The sequence below is a fragment of the Coenobita brevimanus genome, chromosome 71, assembly GCF_032717465.1.
Source record: "Coenobita brevimanus isolate Jiangsu-jjx chromosome 71, ASM3271746v2, whole genome shotgun sequence".
Taxonomy (NCBI): Eukaryota; Metazoa; Arthropoda; class Malacostraca; order Decapoda; family Coenobitidae; genus Coenobita; species Coenobita brevimanus.
Genome location: NC_137024.1, coordinates 36742148 through 36758245, shown reverse-complemented (window position 1 = coordinate 36758245; position 16098 = coordinate 36742148). Strand labels below are relative to the sequence as shown.

The 16098-nt window shown below is 39.7% G+C and overlaps 1 protein-coding gene across 1 annotated transcript in view; it reads left to right on the top strand.

Annotated features, from left to right (window-relative positions):
• Positions 1–15142, top strand: part of Su(P) (prostaglandin E synthase Su(P)) — a 108077-nt gene extending 92935 nt beyond the window's left edge. Inside the window, exon 6 of the mRNA XM_080277931.1 lies at positions 13605–15142. Coding sequence (XP_080134057.1) covers positions 13605–13881 — 277 coding nt within the window. The 3' untranslated portion in view covers positions 13882–15142. The remainder of the gene's footprint in view (positions 1–13604) is intronic.
• Positions 15143–16098: the final 956 nt, after the last annotated feature.

Here is a 16098-nt window from a genome sequence, read left to right as displayed (position 1 = left end):
ATACGTGAATAAGGAGGGAAGCCCAAAAACAGTTTGAGGAGGATATAATAAATAAAAGTAGTGATCAACCAAAGGTGTTTTACAGCTACATCAGAAGCAAAACCAAAGTAAAAGATATAATACAATCCATTACGGACGAGGGAATCACCTATACACAAGAGAAAGATATTTGTGAAGCGCTAAATAAGAATTTCCAATTAGTTTTTACAAAAGAAAAAAATTTTGAGTGGGACTATGTGGAACATGCATGTCCACACATACTACCAGATATACAAATAACAGAAAAAGTAATACAAGAGGAGTTAAGTAAATTAGACAGAGGAAAAGCAAGTGGTCCTGATGAAATTTCATGTTGGGTACTACGAGAATGTGCAAAGGAGTTAAGTAAACCATTATTTTTAATTTTCAAGAAATCCTTGAGTCAAGGTAAACTACCTGATATTTGGAAGAAAGCAAATATTGTCCCCTTATTCAAGAAAGGAAATAGACAAAATCCACTCAACTACTGACCAGTATCACTGACCAGTGTTGTAAGCAAGGTATTAGAAAAGCTTATAAGAAAAGTTTGGGTAAATCATCTAGAAGAACACAGTATGATAACAAAGACAGTTTGGTTTCAGAAAAGAAAAATCATGTGTTACTAATCTGTTGAGCTACTATGACAGAGTAACAAACACAATACAGGAAAGAGAAGGATGGGTGGACAGTATCTATTTAGATTTCAAGAATGCATTTGACACAGTACCACACCAAAGATTTTTATGGCAACTGTACCATCAAGGAGGAATTCGAGGCAAACTGTTTTGTTGGATGCAAGATTTTCTCATAAAAAGAGAAATGAGAACAGTACTAAGAGGAAACTACTCATCATGGAAAGAAGTGACTAGTGGAGTACCACAGGGTTCAGTGCTGGCACCAATCATGTTTTTAGTGTATATAAATGATATAAACAGTAACACTGGAAATGAAAGCTATCTGAATATGTTTGCAGATGATGCAAAAATACAAAGGAGAATTACTAACACAGACTTTTGTAAAGAGCTACAAGAAGAATTAAATAAATTTCATGAATGAAGTAATACATGGCAAATGGAATTCAGTGTGGACAAGTGTCATGTAATTAAGTTTGGTAAAAGTGGAAAAAGACCTGATTGGGATTATGCATTAGGAAATAAAACCCTATACACATCAGAAAGAGAGAAGGACCTAGGTGTGATTATCAATAACAGACTATCTCCGGCTGACCACATCAGCGAGAAGGTACGGAACATGTATACACTGCTTGCAAATATGAGAATAGCATTCACATACATAAATGAAGACATGCCAAGAAGGATGATAACATCATTCATTAGACCAACCCTGGAATATGCATCAGTAGTCTGGAGTCCTCATCTCAAAAAACACATAGACAAGATCGAAAAAGTTCAAAGGGCCGCTACAAGATGGATACCAATCTTAAGGTACCTAAGCTACGAAGAAAGACTAAATAAACTGAATCTACCAACACTACAGGAGAGAAGGAAAAGAGGTGACATGATAATGCTATATAAGTGCATATCAGGGAAGGAGAAAATAGACATAAATGATTACATAACATATGAAGAAGCATCAGCAAGAGGACACTGCAAAAAACTGCATAAGAAGAGAGGTGATAAAGACGTAAGGAAATTCAGTTTCCCAAACAGAGCAATTGATCAATGGAATGCATTACGGAATGAAATAGTGTGTGCCAAAACAATTCACAAATTTAAGGATATGTACGATAAATATAGTTTAAGACACGGGACAGTACGAGCTTGACTCATTCCTGTAAAGATACAATTAGGTAAGAACACACACACACACACACACACACACACACACACACACACACACACACACACACACACACACACAAGTCGGACAGTAATTAATAAAAAACCGCTGTCTCGGTCATAAAAGAGACAAGATAAAGTGAAAACTGTCTCCATATGGTTGAATCATGGAGGAAACGGACCGTGCATTGTTTACGATCAGTGAGAAAGAATTTGAGGGCTTTTGTGAAGAGGATGTGGGAAAAGGAAGTATTAAGTTGAACCAGACAAGAATAGCAGGTGTAGAGAAAACAGTGGAGAGGAATGACCAGGAGATAAAAAAGGTATGGGCAGTAATTAAAGAGTTACAGGAACGGACCATAGAGCAGGAAAACGAGATCAAAAGTTTAAGGAGTACACTGGAAAAAATCTGTACACGTAGTGACGAACAAGAAAGGGAAGTTACTGAATTAAAAGTCAGCAATGAATCAGCCTCGAATGAAATAAAACAGCTTAAGAGAGAGAATAAGAGGTTGGAAGAGGAAAGGGACATGATGAAAAGCAAACTAGATGAGTATGAATCCAAATAAAGAATACAGGAAGAGCACATTAAAGAAATCAAGGAGCAACATAAGGGGTGGAAGAAAATTCAGGAAGAGGGAAATGTAAATTTGAGAGATTGTAGACCAACAAAGCAGGGAAAAAGTGGAGAGGGAAGTGGTTAGGGTGTTGAGAAGTAGAGAATCTTTAGTTAGAGATGTTGCAGATAAGAAAAAATGTATAATAATTTCAGGAGTTAAAGAAAAACTTATAACAATAAGATCAGACAGAGAAAAAGAAGAACTGAGTAAGGTTAAAGAAATAATATCACTAGTCATGGAGGAAAACAATGAAGCTCAAGAAGAGATTGAAGAGGTGTTTAGGTTGGGAAAGTACGAGGATGGAGGAGCAAGGCCATTGAAGGTAAAATTTAAGTCCCAAGGAACAGTTAACGAAATTATCAGTAGAACATGGAAACTATCGGACAAGGAAGGGTTTAAAAATGTTTGGATAAGGAGAGATGCAAATGAGGAAGAAAGAGCTAAAATAAAGGACTTAGTAATGGAAGCAAAGGTAAGAAACGAACAGAGAACGGAGAAAGAGAAGACAGTGTTTTGTTGGAGAGTCATGGATCAGAAGTTAAGGAAGTGGTACCGGCGGAGAGAAGGAGAAAAGAGGGTATGGAAAACATCAAAAATCATTAGAAGGTGGCATATACTAATGATGATGGTTTAATATCGGCACGGTTAGAAATCAACGATCTTTTGAGGATACATGAACCTGACGTTATGTGCTTTGTGGAGACCAAGTTAAGAGAAGATATTGATGTTCATATGGGAGGTGGTAAATACAAACTGTGGAGAAGAGACAGAAAAGAAAAAACAGGAGGAGGAGTGACGATAGCAGTGAAGAACAACATAAATGTAGATACCGTGGAAATGGGAGAAGGCAGGGCTGAAGTGATAAATATGAAATTAAAAACTGGAGAGAATAACAAGCGAGATTTGGCAGTAGTGTATGTTCCCCCTAAAACAAGAGCATGGAGTGATGTTGAATACCAGGAAATGCTGTCAAACATGGCATGTTATTTACAGAAACTGATTGAGAAAAGCAACAATATAATTTTAATGGGTGACTTCAATTGTAAAGAGGTGAACTGAGAGGAATGGGACTCAGGAAGCGGCGAGGATTCGTGGGGCACTATATTATTAAATATACCAGTGACCAATGTGATGACGCAGTGGGTCAAAGAAGAGACAAGGTTTCGAGGAGAGGACACACCAGCAAGACTAGACTTACTGTTTACCAAAGAACCCGATACTGTATAATAGAATCCTTGAAATATCTGTGTCCTATTGGAAAAAGTGATCATGTGGTCATTGAGTTCCAGATGATAACAGGGAACGTGGAGCCAAGAGACGAGCTTTATAGACAGGGAAGGTACAACTTTGGGAAAGCAAACTTTACAGGATTGAGAAATTTTTTTGAAAATGCAGATTGGAGAAAATTCAGAGAAACAAGAGAGATACAGAGGAAGTGGGATATTTTTCTAGACCTGTATAATTCGGGAGTGGAAAAATTTGTGCCAAGAATAAAGGGGAAAGAAAACAGGAAGAAAGAGTGGTTTAATAGAAGGTGTATGATAGCAAAAAGAGAAAGAGACACGGCATGTAACAATTGGAGAAAGAGAGGTAACAACAGAACATAGGAAGAATATAAAAGAACTAGAAATGAATGCACAAGAATACGCAGAGAAGAAGAAAGAAATTTTGAAAAAGGTATAATAGAAAAATATAAGGATGAACCCAAACTGTTTTATAGGTTTGTTAATGTCAAACTGAAACAAAAGGAAGGAATCACCAAACTGAAAGTAGAAGGAGAGGTCTATAAGGATGTGGCAATGCAAGCAGAAATAATGAACAAACGTTTCCAGTCAGTTTTCACTAATGAAAAGGAGTTTGTGGAAGCGGAGGCAGTGACTAGGAATGTAGTGATACAAGATATAATAGTGGAAGTACAGGAAGTGTATAAACTACTAGAAACTCAGGATGTAAGGAAAGCCCCAGGACCAGATGCAATCTCTAATTGGGTACTGAAGGAATGCAGAGAACAACTGGCAGATAAGATTCACAGTTTAACTGTGTGTTCTCTGGAAGAGGGGAAAGTGCCTCAAGAATGGAAGATGGCAAATGTGGTACCAATTTATAAGGGAGGAAACAAGGAAGAACCCCTGAATTATAGACCAGTGTCCCTAACCAGCGTGATCGCAAAATTGTGTGAAAGAATTCTGAAAGATAGATGGATAAAATATTTGGAAGAGATGAATATTTTGGCCGATAGTCAGTTTGGATTTAGAAGTGGAAGGTCATGTGTTTCCAACTTGTTGAGTTTTTACTCGAGCGATTGACGTGCTTCAGGAAAGAGAAGGTTGGGTGGATTGTGTGTACAGTAATCCCTCTAATATCCGAACACCCAATATCCGAACATCCCCACTAACCGGACATAATCCTCCTGGGATCCAATATTCCCCAAATGGGCCAAAAACTGCAAAAAATTCGAAAAAAATCTGACTTTTTTCCCTCCCATAATTTGAAATTCCCGCCTGGCGCCAAACAGCTGTTACACCATGGTCCCTTCACCCCTTCCTTCCTCCCCCTCCCCCCTCCCCTGTCAGGTTGCCATTTGGTATTTTTCATTACCAAGTGTGGGCCAATTTGGTAATGAAAAATTCGTTTGGTAATGCATTAGAATAATGCATTACCAAATGGATTTTTCACATGTATGAGGATACACAGGATGGAGATGGTGGATTGCTTGCTCTTTCTGATTAATCTGCTACCCTACATAGTGTGAAAATAATCAACATGGTGTTAGTTATAAGGAGAGTGATTACATGTATTTCCACTTGTATAAATAATTAGTGAAGAATATATGCTAGCTTTACGAATTTGGTAATGAAAAGTTATATTTGACAATGAAAGTTGAGGAGATTGGTAATGTGGCTGTTGCGATCTGGCAACTCTGTTACCCCACCAACATCAACAGTCACAGCTTAACTCCGATGGAGAGCAGATACTCATAACAGTGCAAGCCACAGGTGCTTGTTTTTTGTGAATAAACAGTGAATAAACTGCAATACCTTGCCACTAGAACACACAGGAATTTACAGTGTTGTGCAGTGTTAAGAAATTAGAATTTAGAGTGCAGAGGATTAACTGTGGACTGCAAACTGGCGGTTCAAACCAGTCCAAGACCAAGGGACTTGTAAGTACCCAGAATGTTTAATATTGTAGAAACTCACCTCTAAAACCTCATTTTATGGTTCTTTTGCATTTATTTCAGTCTTTTATGTCCCTTATTGGTGTTATTTGGGTCTTAAATAGGTGCTATGCATGTCCAGAGGGAGTTGTATAGGCGTTTTTCAGAGTTAGGGTCCGTAAGTACTAGTCCATAAGCTGGGGCCCAATATCCGGACAGGACCACTATCCGGACCTGCCTATGGCTCTATTGATCCGGATATTGGAGGGGTTACTGTATTTAGATTTGGAGAAGGCCTTTGACGAGGTACCCCATAAGAGACTAATGTGGAAACTACAGCATATAGGAGGACTGAAGGGGAACCTCCTAGAATGGATGAGAGACTTTTTGAGGGACAGACAAATGAGGACAGTAATAAAGCATAAGATGTCTGGATGGAGGGAAGTAACAAGTGGAGTCCCACAGGGCTCGGTGTTGGCGCCAGTAATGTTCCTGATTTACGTAAATGATGTGGTAGCTGGAGTGAACAGTTATGCAAGTCTGTTTGCTGATGATGCAAAGATCATGAGGAAGGTAGAGGTTGAGGAGGATTGCAAAATGCTGCAGGAGGATCTGGATAGGATACACGAATGGAGCCAGATGTGGGAAATGAAATTCAGTGCAAAGAAAATTGACAGGGAAGATCTGTTTGTATGGGATAGGAGAGTAACAAGAGGACACAGAATGAAATTGAAGAAGCCAAGCTGCTTGAAGGATATCAAGAAATATAGTTTTCCTTGTAGATGTATAGACCTGTGGAATAGCCTGGACAAAGAGATTGTCCAATCTAAAAACTTAAATGAGTTTAAAGCTAACTTTGACATTAAGAAACAGAGACGAGACCCCACGAGTGTAGCTCATTTCCTGTATATCACAATTAGGTAAATACAATTAGGTAAAACACACACACACACACACACACACACACACACACACACCGCTCGCTGGTGCAGTGGTAACGTTCTCGCTTGCCAACTGGTGGACGGGAGTTCGCGCCTCGCTCAGGTTGCGAAAAGTTTCACTGACGAAGTGGGTGGTTACTGTCCCCCTTGAGCAAGGGGACGGGTGTGTGCGTGTGTGAAGGTCACAGCCTTGCCCTTAGATCGGACTATATGAGCTCTCAGCTCCCTTCCGGGAGGGTAAAAGCTGACCATCACGACCATCAAGTGATCCTGACCGACCCGATGAATTACACACACACACAGGTCGCCGACAGAGACGAACCTCTTCCAGGATTGTGGGAAATAACTACTGAATCTTCGACGAAAGGAAGCTCAGCCTATTTGTGATTGTGTTAATAAGTGCGTGAGTGGTGGTCCCGTCGGACAGTAGTAAGAAAAAAAAACTCAGTTTTGGTCATAAAAGGGACAAGATATAATGAAAACAGAAAGTCTCCATATGGTTGAATCATGGCGGAAACGGACGGTGCATTGTTTACAATCGGTGAGAAAGAGTTCAAGGGCTTCTTTGAAAAGGATGTTGGAAATGGAAGTATTAAGTTGAATCAGACAAGAATAGCAGATGTAGAGAAAACAGCAGAAAGGAATGTCCAGGAGATAAAAAAGGTATGGGCAGTAATTAAAGAGTTACAGGAACGTACCATAGAGCAGGAAAACGAGATCAAAAGTTTACGGAATACACTGGAAAAAATTTGTACACGCAATGAAGAACAGGAAAGAGAAGTTACTGAATTAAAAGTCAACAATGAATCAGCCTCGAATGAAATAAAACAGCTTAAGAGAGAGAATAAGAGGTTGGAAGAGGAAAGGGACAGGATGAAAAGCAAACTAGATGAGTATGAATCCAAATAAAAAATACAGGACGAGCACATTAAAGAAATCAAGGAGCAACATAAGGGGTGTAAGAAAATTCAGGAAGTGGGAGATGTAAATTTGAGAGAGATTATAGAACAACAAAGCAAGGAAAAGGTGGAGAGGGAAGTGGTTAGGGTGCTAAGAAGTAGAGAATCTTTAGTTAGGGATGTAGCAAATAAGAAAAAATGTATAATAATATCAGGAGTTAAAGAAAAACGGATGACAATAAGATCAAAAAGAGAAAGAGAAGAACTGAGTAAGGTTAAATAAATAATATCAATAGTCATGGAGGAAACAACGAAGCTCAAGAAGAGATTGAAGAGGTGTTTAGGTTAGGAAAGTACGAGGAAGGAGGGCAAAGCCATTGAAGGTAAAGTTCAAGTCCCAGGCAACAGTTAACGAAATTATCAGTAGAACATGGAAATTATCGGACAAGGAAGGGTTAAAAAATGTTTGGATAAGGAGAGATGCAAATGAGGAAGAAAGAGCTAAAATAAAGGACTTAGTAATGGAAGCAAAGGTAAGAAACGAACAGAGAACGGAGGAAGGGAAGACAGTGTTTTATTGGAGAGTCATAGATCAGAAATTAAGGAAGTGGTACCGGCAGAGAGAAGGAGAAAAGAGGGTATAGAAAACATCGAAAATAACTCTAAGGTGGAATATACTAATGTTGATGGTTTAATATCAGCACGGTTAGAAATCAACGATCTTTTGAGGATACATGAACCTGATGTTATGTGCTTTGTAGAGACCAAGTTAAGAGAAGATATTGATGTTCAAATGGGAGATGGTAAATACAAACTGTGGAGAAGAGACAGAAAAGAAAAAACGGGAGGAGGAGTGATGATAGCAGTGAAGAACAACATAAATGTAGATACTGTGGAAATGGGAGAAGACAGGGCCGAAGTGGTAAATATGAAATTAGTACAAGAAGAGAGATATGGCAGTAGTGTATGTTCCCCCTAAGACAAGAGCGTGGAGTGATGATAAATACCAGGAAATGCTGTCAGACATGGCAAGTTATTTACAGAAAATGATTGAGAAAAGCAACAATATAATTTTAATGGGTGACTTTAACTGTAAGGAGGTGAACTGGGAGGAATGGGACTCAGGAGGCAGTGAAGATTCATGGGGCACTATATTATTAAATATAACAATGAACAGTGTGATGACACAATGGGTCAAAGAAGAGACACGGTTTCGAGGTGAGGACACACCACCAAGACTAGACTTACTGTTTACCAAAGAACCTGATGTAATAGAATCCTTGAAATATCTGTGCCCTGTTGGAAAAAGTTGTCATCGAGTTCCAGATCATAACAGGGAACGTGGAGCCAAGAGACGAGCTTTATAGGCAGGGGAGGTACAACTTTGGGAAAGCAAAAACTTTACAGGTTTGAGAAAAATTTTTGAAAATGCAGATTGGAGAAAATTCAGAGAAACAGGAGAGATACAGAGGAAGTGGGATATTTTTCTAGATTTCTATAATTCGGGAGTGGAAATATTTGTGCCAAGAGTAAAGGAGAATGAAAACGGGAAAAATGAGTGGTTTAATAGGTGTATGATAGCAAAAAAAAATGAGAGACACAGTGTGGAACAATTGGAGAAAAAGAGGTAACAACAGAACTAAGGAAGAATATAAAAGAACTAGAAATGAATATACAAGAATACGCAGAGAAGAAGAAAGAAATTTTGAAAAAGGTATAATAGACAAATGTAAGGATGAACTCAAACTGTTTTATAGATTTGTTAATTGTAAACTGAAACAAAAGGAAGGAATCACCAAACTGAAAGTAGAAGGAGAGGTCTATAAGGATGCGGCAATGCAAGTACAGTACCCTCGCGTCCAGCACGCATTAGTCCAGCACGATTCGAGTTCAGCACGGTGAGCAATTAATTAGTATTATTTAATACGATTTAATTACTGCAACATGAGTGTGTTAGCATAACACGCTCAGAGCTCCGAGAAGTGGGCCAAATCCGCAGAGTTCACTCTAGCACGATCACCCCCGGTCCAACACGGCCATACTGGACACTCCCATGATGATGATAGCCAATGAAAAACTTCTGATCAAGTAGCCTTCCCTGCCCACTATCGTGACGTGATCGTGATGCCGCCCAATTAAAAACGCTTCTGGTGTCACGTGATGTTTTGTTTACATTTCTCCCGCCACAGAGCCACTCAGTCGCATAATTGCATTGGAAGGTGCTTTTTTCTTGCTGCATTTTCTGCCCTTGTTACTGCATTTTACCCTGCTGACGATGCTTAGGAAGCCTTTTGAGAACCCCAAGAAGCGTCGGCACCTCCCTCAGGCCACCAAGCTAGAATGCATCGAGAGGAAGAAGAAAGGGGAGAGGAAAGTTGACATTGCCAAGGCCTACGACATGAATGAAGCCAACGTGATCATAATAAAAAACTTAAGACAAGATCCTGGCAGCCGAAGGCTATCACACGGCACTTCATACCAGGTTTGCCGAGGATACGATGGTAAATTGGAATGGTAACGTGGTAAAATTGCCGATGATACCATGGGCATTTGGAATTCATCTGGATGGATTCCTGCAGAGGATACGATGGGGAAAACAGTGTGACCAAATCCCAGGCGACTCGACAGAGAACAGCATTGAACATTTAGCCTGACACTGAATACATATTAATATTTTAGAATAAATATCAATCGTTTTGAAACCCTTCTCATCGGCGTGCGTACCAGTTTATAAACAAAGTTCCTTCTCCTTATTCTCTACCGAGTCAGCGACAGCGATCACTTTCCACAGTCACGAGACGGGGCTCTGGCAACAGTGTGAGAAGCATGCATTTTGCCAAGGTTTAATGGACGAAGATAGTGATTCTGAGTGTGATTTCGAAGGATTTATGAGGGAGGTTTGATTTCGAAGGATTTATGAGGGAGGTTGAGGAGGAGCAATAGCCATTACCCGCTAGTGACACCAGCAGCCATCCTCCGGGGACCCAGTAGGACTAACTACAGCCTTGGATACCACCTTCCATTCCCAGCAAGCCCACCAACACTATCCTAAAAGGTTAGTTATCATTCATAGCACAGTACCATTTATTATAATTACAATAGTACCAATATATGTATAGGTATATGGTAGGTATTTAGGGTGACTTTTCCGAGGGTTGCTGACATAATTCATTTTTCCCCATAAGCTCTATTGTTAGTCCAACACGTTTTTGGTCCAACACGTGACCCATGCATGACAATATTACCGTGCTGGACGCGAGGGTACTGTAGAAATAATGAACAAACGTTTCCAGTCAGTTTTCACTAATGAAAAGGAGTTTGTGGAAGCAGAGGCAGTGACTAGAAATGTAGTGATAAAAGATATAAAAGTGGAAGTACAGGAAGTGTATAAATTACTAGGAACTTAAGATGTAAGGAAAGCCCCAGGACCAGATGGAATCTTTAATTGGGTACTGAAAGAATGCAGAGAACAACTGGCGGATGATTCACAGTTTAATTGTGTGTTCTCTGGAGGAGGGGAAAGTGCCTCATGAGTGGAAGAGGGCAAATGTGGTACCAATGTATAAGGGAGAAAACAAGGAAGAACCCCTGAATTATAGACCAGTGTCCCTAACCAGCATGGTCGCAAAATTGTGCAAAAGAATTCTGAAAGATAGGTGGATAAAATATCTGGAAGAGATGAATATTTTGGCTGATAGTTTGGATTTAGAAGTGGAAGGTCATGTGTTTCCAACTTGTTGAGTTTTTACTCAAGAGCGAGTGATGTGCTACAGGAAAGAGATGGTTGGGTGGATTGTGTGTATTTAGATTTGGAGATGGCCTTTGACAAGGAACCCCATAAGAAACTAATGTAGAAACTAGAGCATATAGGAGGACTGAAGGGGAACCTCCTGGAATGAATGAGAGACTTTTTGAGAGACAGACAAATGAGGACAGTAATAAAGGATAAGATGTCTGGATGGAGGGAAGTAACAAGTGGAGTCCCACAGGGCTCGGTATGGCACCAGTAATGTTCCTGATTTACGTAAATGATATGGTAGATGGAGTGAACAGTTATGCAAGTCTGTTTGCTGATGATGCAAAGATCTTGAGGAAGGTAGAGGTTGAGGAGGATTGTAAAATGCTGCAGGAGGATCTGGATAGGATACACGAATGGAGCCGGACGTGGGAAATGAAATTCAATGCAAAGAAATGTAAAATATTAGAAATGGGTAAAAGTACCAAGAGGCCATCATTGAATTATTTGATGGGTAATGAACCAATCACAAAAGTGAGAGAAGAGAAAGATTTGGGTGTGCTGGTCCAGGAGAGTTTGTCACCTGAAAAACACATTAACAAGACAGAGAGACGTATAAACTCCTGACTAATATAAGAGTAGCTTTTCATTATATGGATGAGGAGATGATAAAAAAATTGATAGTGGCCATGATTCGCCCCAGGTTAGAATATGCGGCAGTAGTGTGGTCCCCACACAAAAAGAATGATATAAACAAGATTGAGAGAATACAAAGAACAGCAACCAAAATGATCCCCAGTCTGGCAGATCTGTCATACAGAGAGAGGCTGGAAAAGCTGGAGTTGCCTTCCTTAGAAGAAAGAAGAAAGAGAGGCGACATGATTACAGTGTTCAGGACCATGATGGGAGTAGATAAAATTGACAAAGAAGATCTGTTTGTATGGGATAAGAGAGTAACAAGAGGACAAGGGATGAAACTGAGGAAGCCAAGCTGCTGGAAGGATATCAAGAAATATAGTTTTCATTATAGATTTATAGAGCTGTGGAATAGCCTGGACTAAGAGATTGTTCAGTCTAAAAACTTAAACGATTTTAAAGCTAAATTTGACTTATTGGGAAACGGAGACGGGACCCCACGAGCGTAGTTCATTTCCTGTATATCACAATTAGGTAAATACACACACACACACACACACACACACACACACACACACACCAAGCATTCTCTCTGATCCTCCCCTGTACCCAACCTTGTGTACACAACCAACATCCACCTACCTCCTGCTCATTGTTTCAGCCAACTGAAAACAGTGTTCAAGATTTACCCTAACTGGTACTGGGCACCCCACTTGTAAAACCCAAATTTTCCCTTTTACAACAATTTCTGTCTGTTGCCAGACGCCTTATATAATCCTGTAAGGGGTGGCCACAAACAAATCGCCTCCATGTCACCCCATCCCCCATCATTTTGCTACCCTCCCTCCAGCTTACACACCCCTCTCTCATATACCTCTCCACTCCATCCCTCCAACTCATCTTTGGCATCGCCCTCCCTCTCCACCCCTCCACCTCACGCACATACACTCTCCTCATTAGTCTCTCACTCTTCATTCTCCCCACATGGCCAAACCACTTCATTGTATTTCTCCTAATACTTACTGTCTATGGCTAATGTGATAAGTAAGGATGGAAGCTTGGAGGATGAAGTGCTTGAAAGGGTGCAACAGGGAAGAAAGGTTACTGAGTCTTTGAAAGCAGTGATAAGAAACAGGGAAGTGAGCACAGAAGTAAAAAAGTTGTTGCAAGACAGTATTGTGATACCAACTCTGACGTATAGAAGCGAAGCATGGACTTTGCTGGATTGACACAAGTCAAGAGTGAGAGCAGTGGAAATGAGTTATCTGAGAGGAGCATGTAGAGTTGCATGGAGAGACAGACTGACAAATGGGGAAGTGAAGGAGTGCTGTGGTGTACAACAGTTTGGACCCACTAACTACATGCATACTGTTAGGGTAAGTAACTAAAACACACACAGCCTAAGCATGGCTAGGTTAATAGGAAATGATGAAATAAGGAAGAAATATGTACTGTATAGCAACCTGAGATGGCTTGAAGTAAGGAGTTCTGAGGCAAGGGGGTGGAGAATCAGTGGTCTTCACTCTGCACTACCTGGGATTAACTCCTTGAGTAGGGTCTCATCTTTGGATCCCTCAAAGCTATCAGAAACCACAAATTTTGCACCATCATTGTCAGCAGAAACCAGCTCAGTGTGCAATAACCAATGATTTTTTAGCCCAAAAATGCTTGAAAATGGCAGGAATGCGGATTTCATCTAGCTTTGATAATGAAAATGTTATAACCAAGTGTGCAGTAACCAATCACTATAGTATTCAATCATAGTTACAAATAAATTTGATTGTTTAATTTCTTACAGACATCAGTTAAAGGATGATGTAAGACAGTCCTTCTACGAGGAGACCAACGTCTTTCTGAAGGCTCTGAAGAAGAAGGGCACCCAGTTCCTTGGAGGAGAGAAGCCTAACCTGGCAGACCTTGCCATCTATGGTGTTCTAACAGCTGTAGAGGGCTGTGATGCCTTCCAGGATGTTAAGAAAAATACCAGAGTCTCACAGTGGTTTGAGAGCATGGGTGAGGCTGTCAGGCAACATCGAGGAGCACATCTGATCACTGAGAAAGCTAATGTGGCATAATACAGGGTGCTGATAGCTCTCATAATTGATTATTTTACTGATGTTTGGGTAATATGCGAATTAACGTACATTACGTTCATGGGAATGTTAATAAATGGCACTGGACATTGCTACTCCCATCTTAAACTGATTTTATAGTACTATACTGTATACATATGGACAAAACTGTGGTAATTTAAACTTTTAAATCATTCATTAGTATAACTTTGTCAGCCCTGCAGTCTGCAGTAATGATACAGTGCTTCAGTACAACAGTGGAACAAGATCTGTTTGCTTCCAAAATGTGAAAATTTTAATCATGTGAAATGCACTGAGGTATGAGGTTTGTTCTGTATTGTAGAATACTAAGTAGAAGTTACAAATGTGTGCTGTTTTAGACAGTTTAAAAAAAATTTGGATGAGATGAAAAATTTTGGTAAATATTGTACCAGTAAGCTTGCTAGTCTATTCAGGGCATATTAGACATAATTACAATATTTTTATTTTAGCATTTTGAAGATGGAAGATGGTAATTGTTTGTGGAAGGTGAGAGGGTTCAGATTTGAACCTCAAGGATGGGATTGCGAAAGGCACACCAAAAAAAAGACATGAGACAAGGTCATGACCCCAGAGATAAGGGACTGAATAGGGAGGCTGTTAGAGACTAAGCAGTGTCGAGAGCTGCTATTAGGTTATCAAGGCTGAAACATGCAAGTATGTTGGAGCCTTTATAAATACAATAAATAATTTACAGACTTTCTTTTAAAAGATAGTACTAGCTCATGGTTATGTACATTACTTCATTTGGGCCTGCAGATAAAGGAAGAGATATTGCCTAAGACATACAGAAATGATAATGATTAGATGCATGTGTAATGCATCCTTGAATGAGAGGCCTGAGGGTGGACAGGAAGTTAAGGACTTGAATTTATTAGTGTTGTGATGAGGAGAGGTACATTAAGATGGTTCGGGCATGGTGAGAGGATGGAGGATGACAGCTGGGTTCTGAAGGCAAGAGGTCTGAACGTTGAAGGTAGGGTTGCAAGAGGAAAACCACATAAAGCCTGGAATGGGGTCATAGACTGTGACAACTGAGATAAGGGACTGAACAGGGAGGCTGCCAGAGATCAAGCAGTGTAGAGAGCTACCATTAATGACTAAGGCTGACAGATGCAAGCAAGTTGGAGCTTTTATACACGAAATGAAAAATAAATGTACATTGTTTACATTGTTAGTAAATGTAAATACAGTTGTTTTTTGTTAACTTTTAATCACCTGATTTAAGAACCTTCCTTTCAGTTCTTTTGTACAATTCCAGACGGAAGAACCTGATACAATTAAGGGAAATGGACGGTTGTAACTTATGAAGGTACATTTGTTTTTCTTAGAGTTGTCTGATTTTTTTTATATGTTTTGTTACTTTATATGAGCAGTAACATCCCAAAGTTTGAGTAGATTTGGTTGATTAGTTTTTACAGAGAAAAAATAATATATGCATAATGCATATAAGAGATGCAAGAAATGGGAAACCAGGGGGAGTGTATTCATCTGATCTCTGTGATATTTGGCAGTTTTACTAATAAAACCCCCATTAATTAATTGCCCTATCAGCATTATAATATTCTTCACCATTGATGAACAAAAAAATTTGCAAAATGCCTATGTACAGTATTTAGTCCTTATTTTATCCTCTTTTTGCCATGTTCAAAAAATCATTACAGTCATGTTTGTCAGTCTCTGAAAAAGATATAAGCACAAAATGTTCCCCTTTCATTCCTCTTTTTGTAGGTATTTTGCTTTTTGTCATGTTCAAAACCAATGGAGTTATTTCACTCCAAAGGACAGTAAGTTTAGTTCCGAGATATCACTCATTTTCCATTGACATGCAATGTCTGTACGATTAGAAACAACTTAGGTAATTTTTTTATTTTATAAGTTAGGATTAGGGGTGGTTATGAAGAGGTAGAGGGTGTTGGAGAAGACTTAAAAAGACGTAGAAGGTTGGAGGTCATCAGGTGATGTGGCGGTGGGAGGGGCAGGTGAGGAGAGAGGTGGCGATGGTCGAGAAAGAATTGCTGCTTCCGACACATTTTTCTTCCCTCAAAGTGGCGTTGAATTCTTCTCTGCTGCTTTCCAACATTGCAGTAGCCTCTTAGATGGTTGCCCCATCTTCAAACAGTGTCCAAAAACAATGAGAAATGGCCAAGACTAGTGCAGACTGAGAAAAAGTTGAGACCA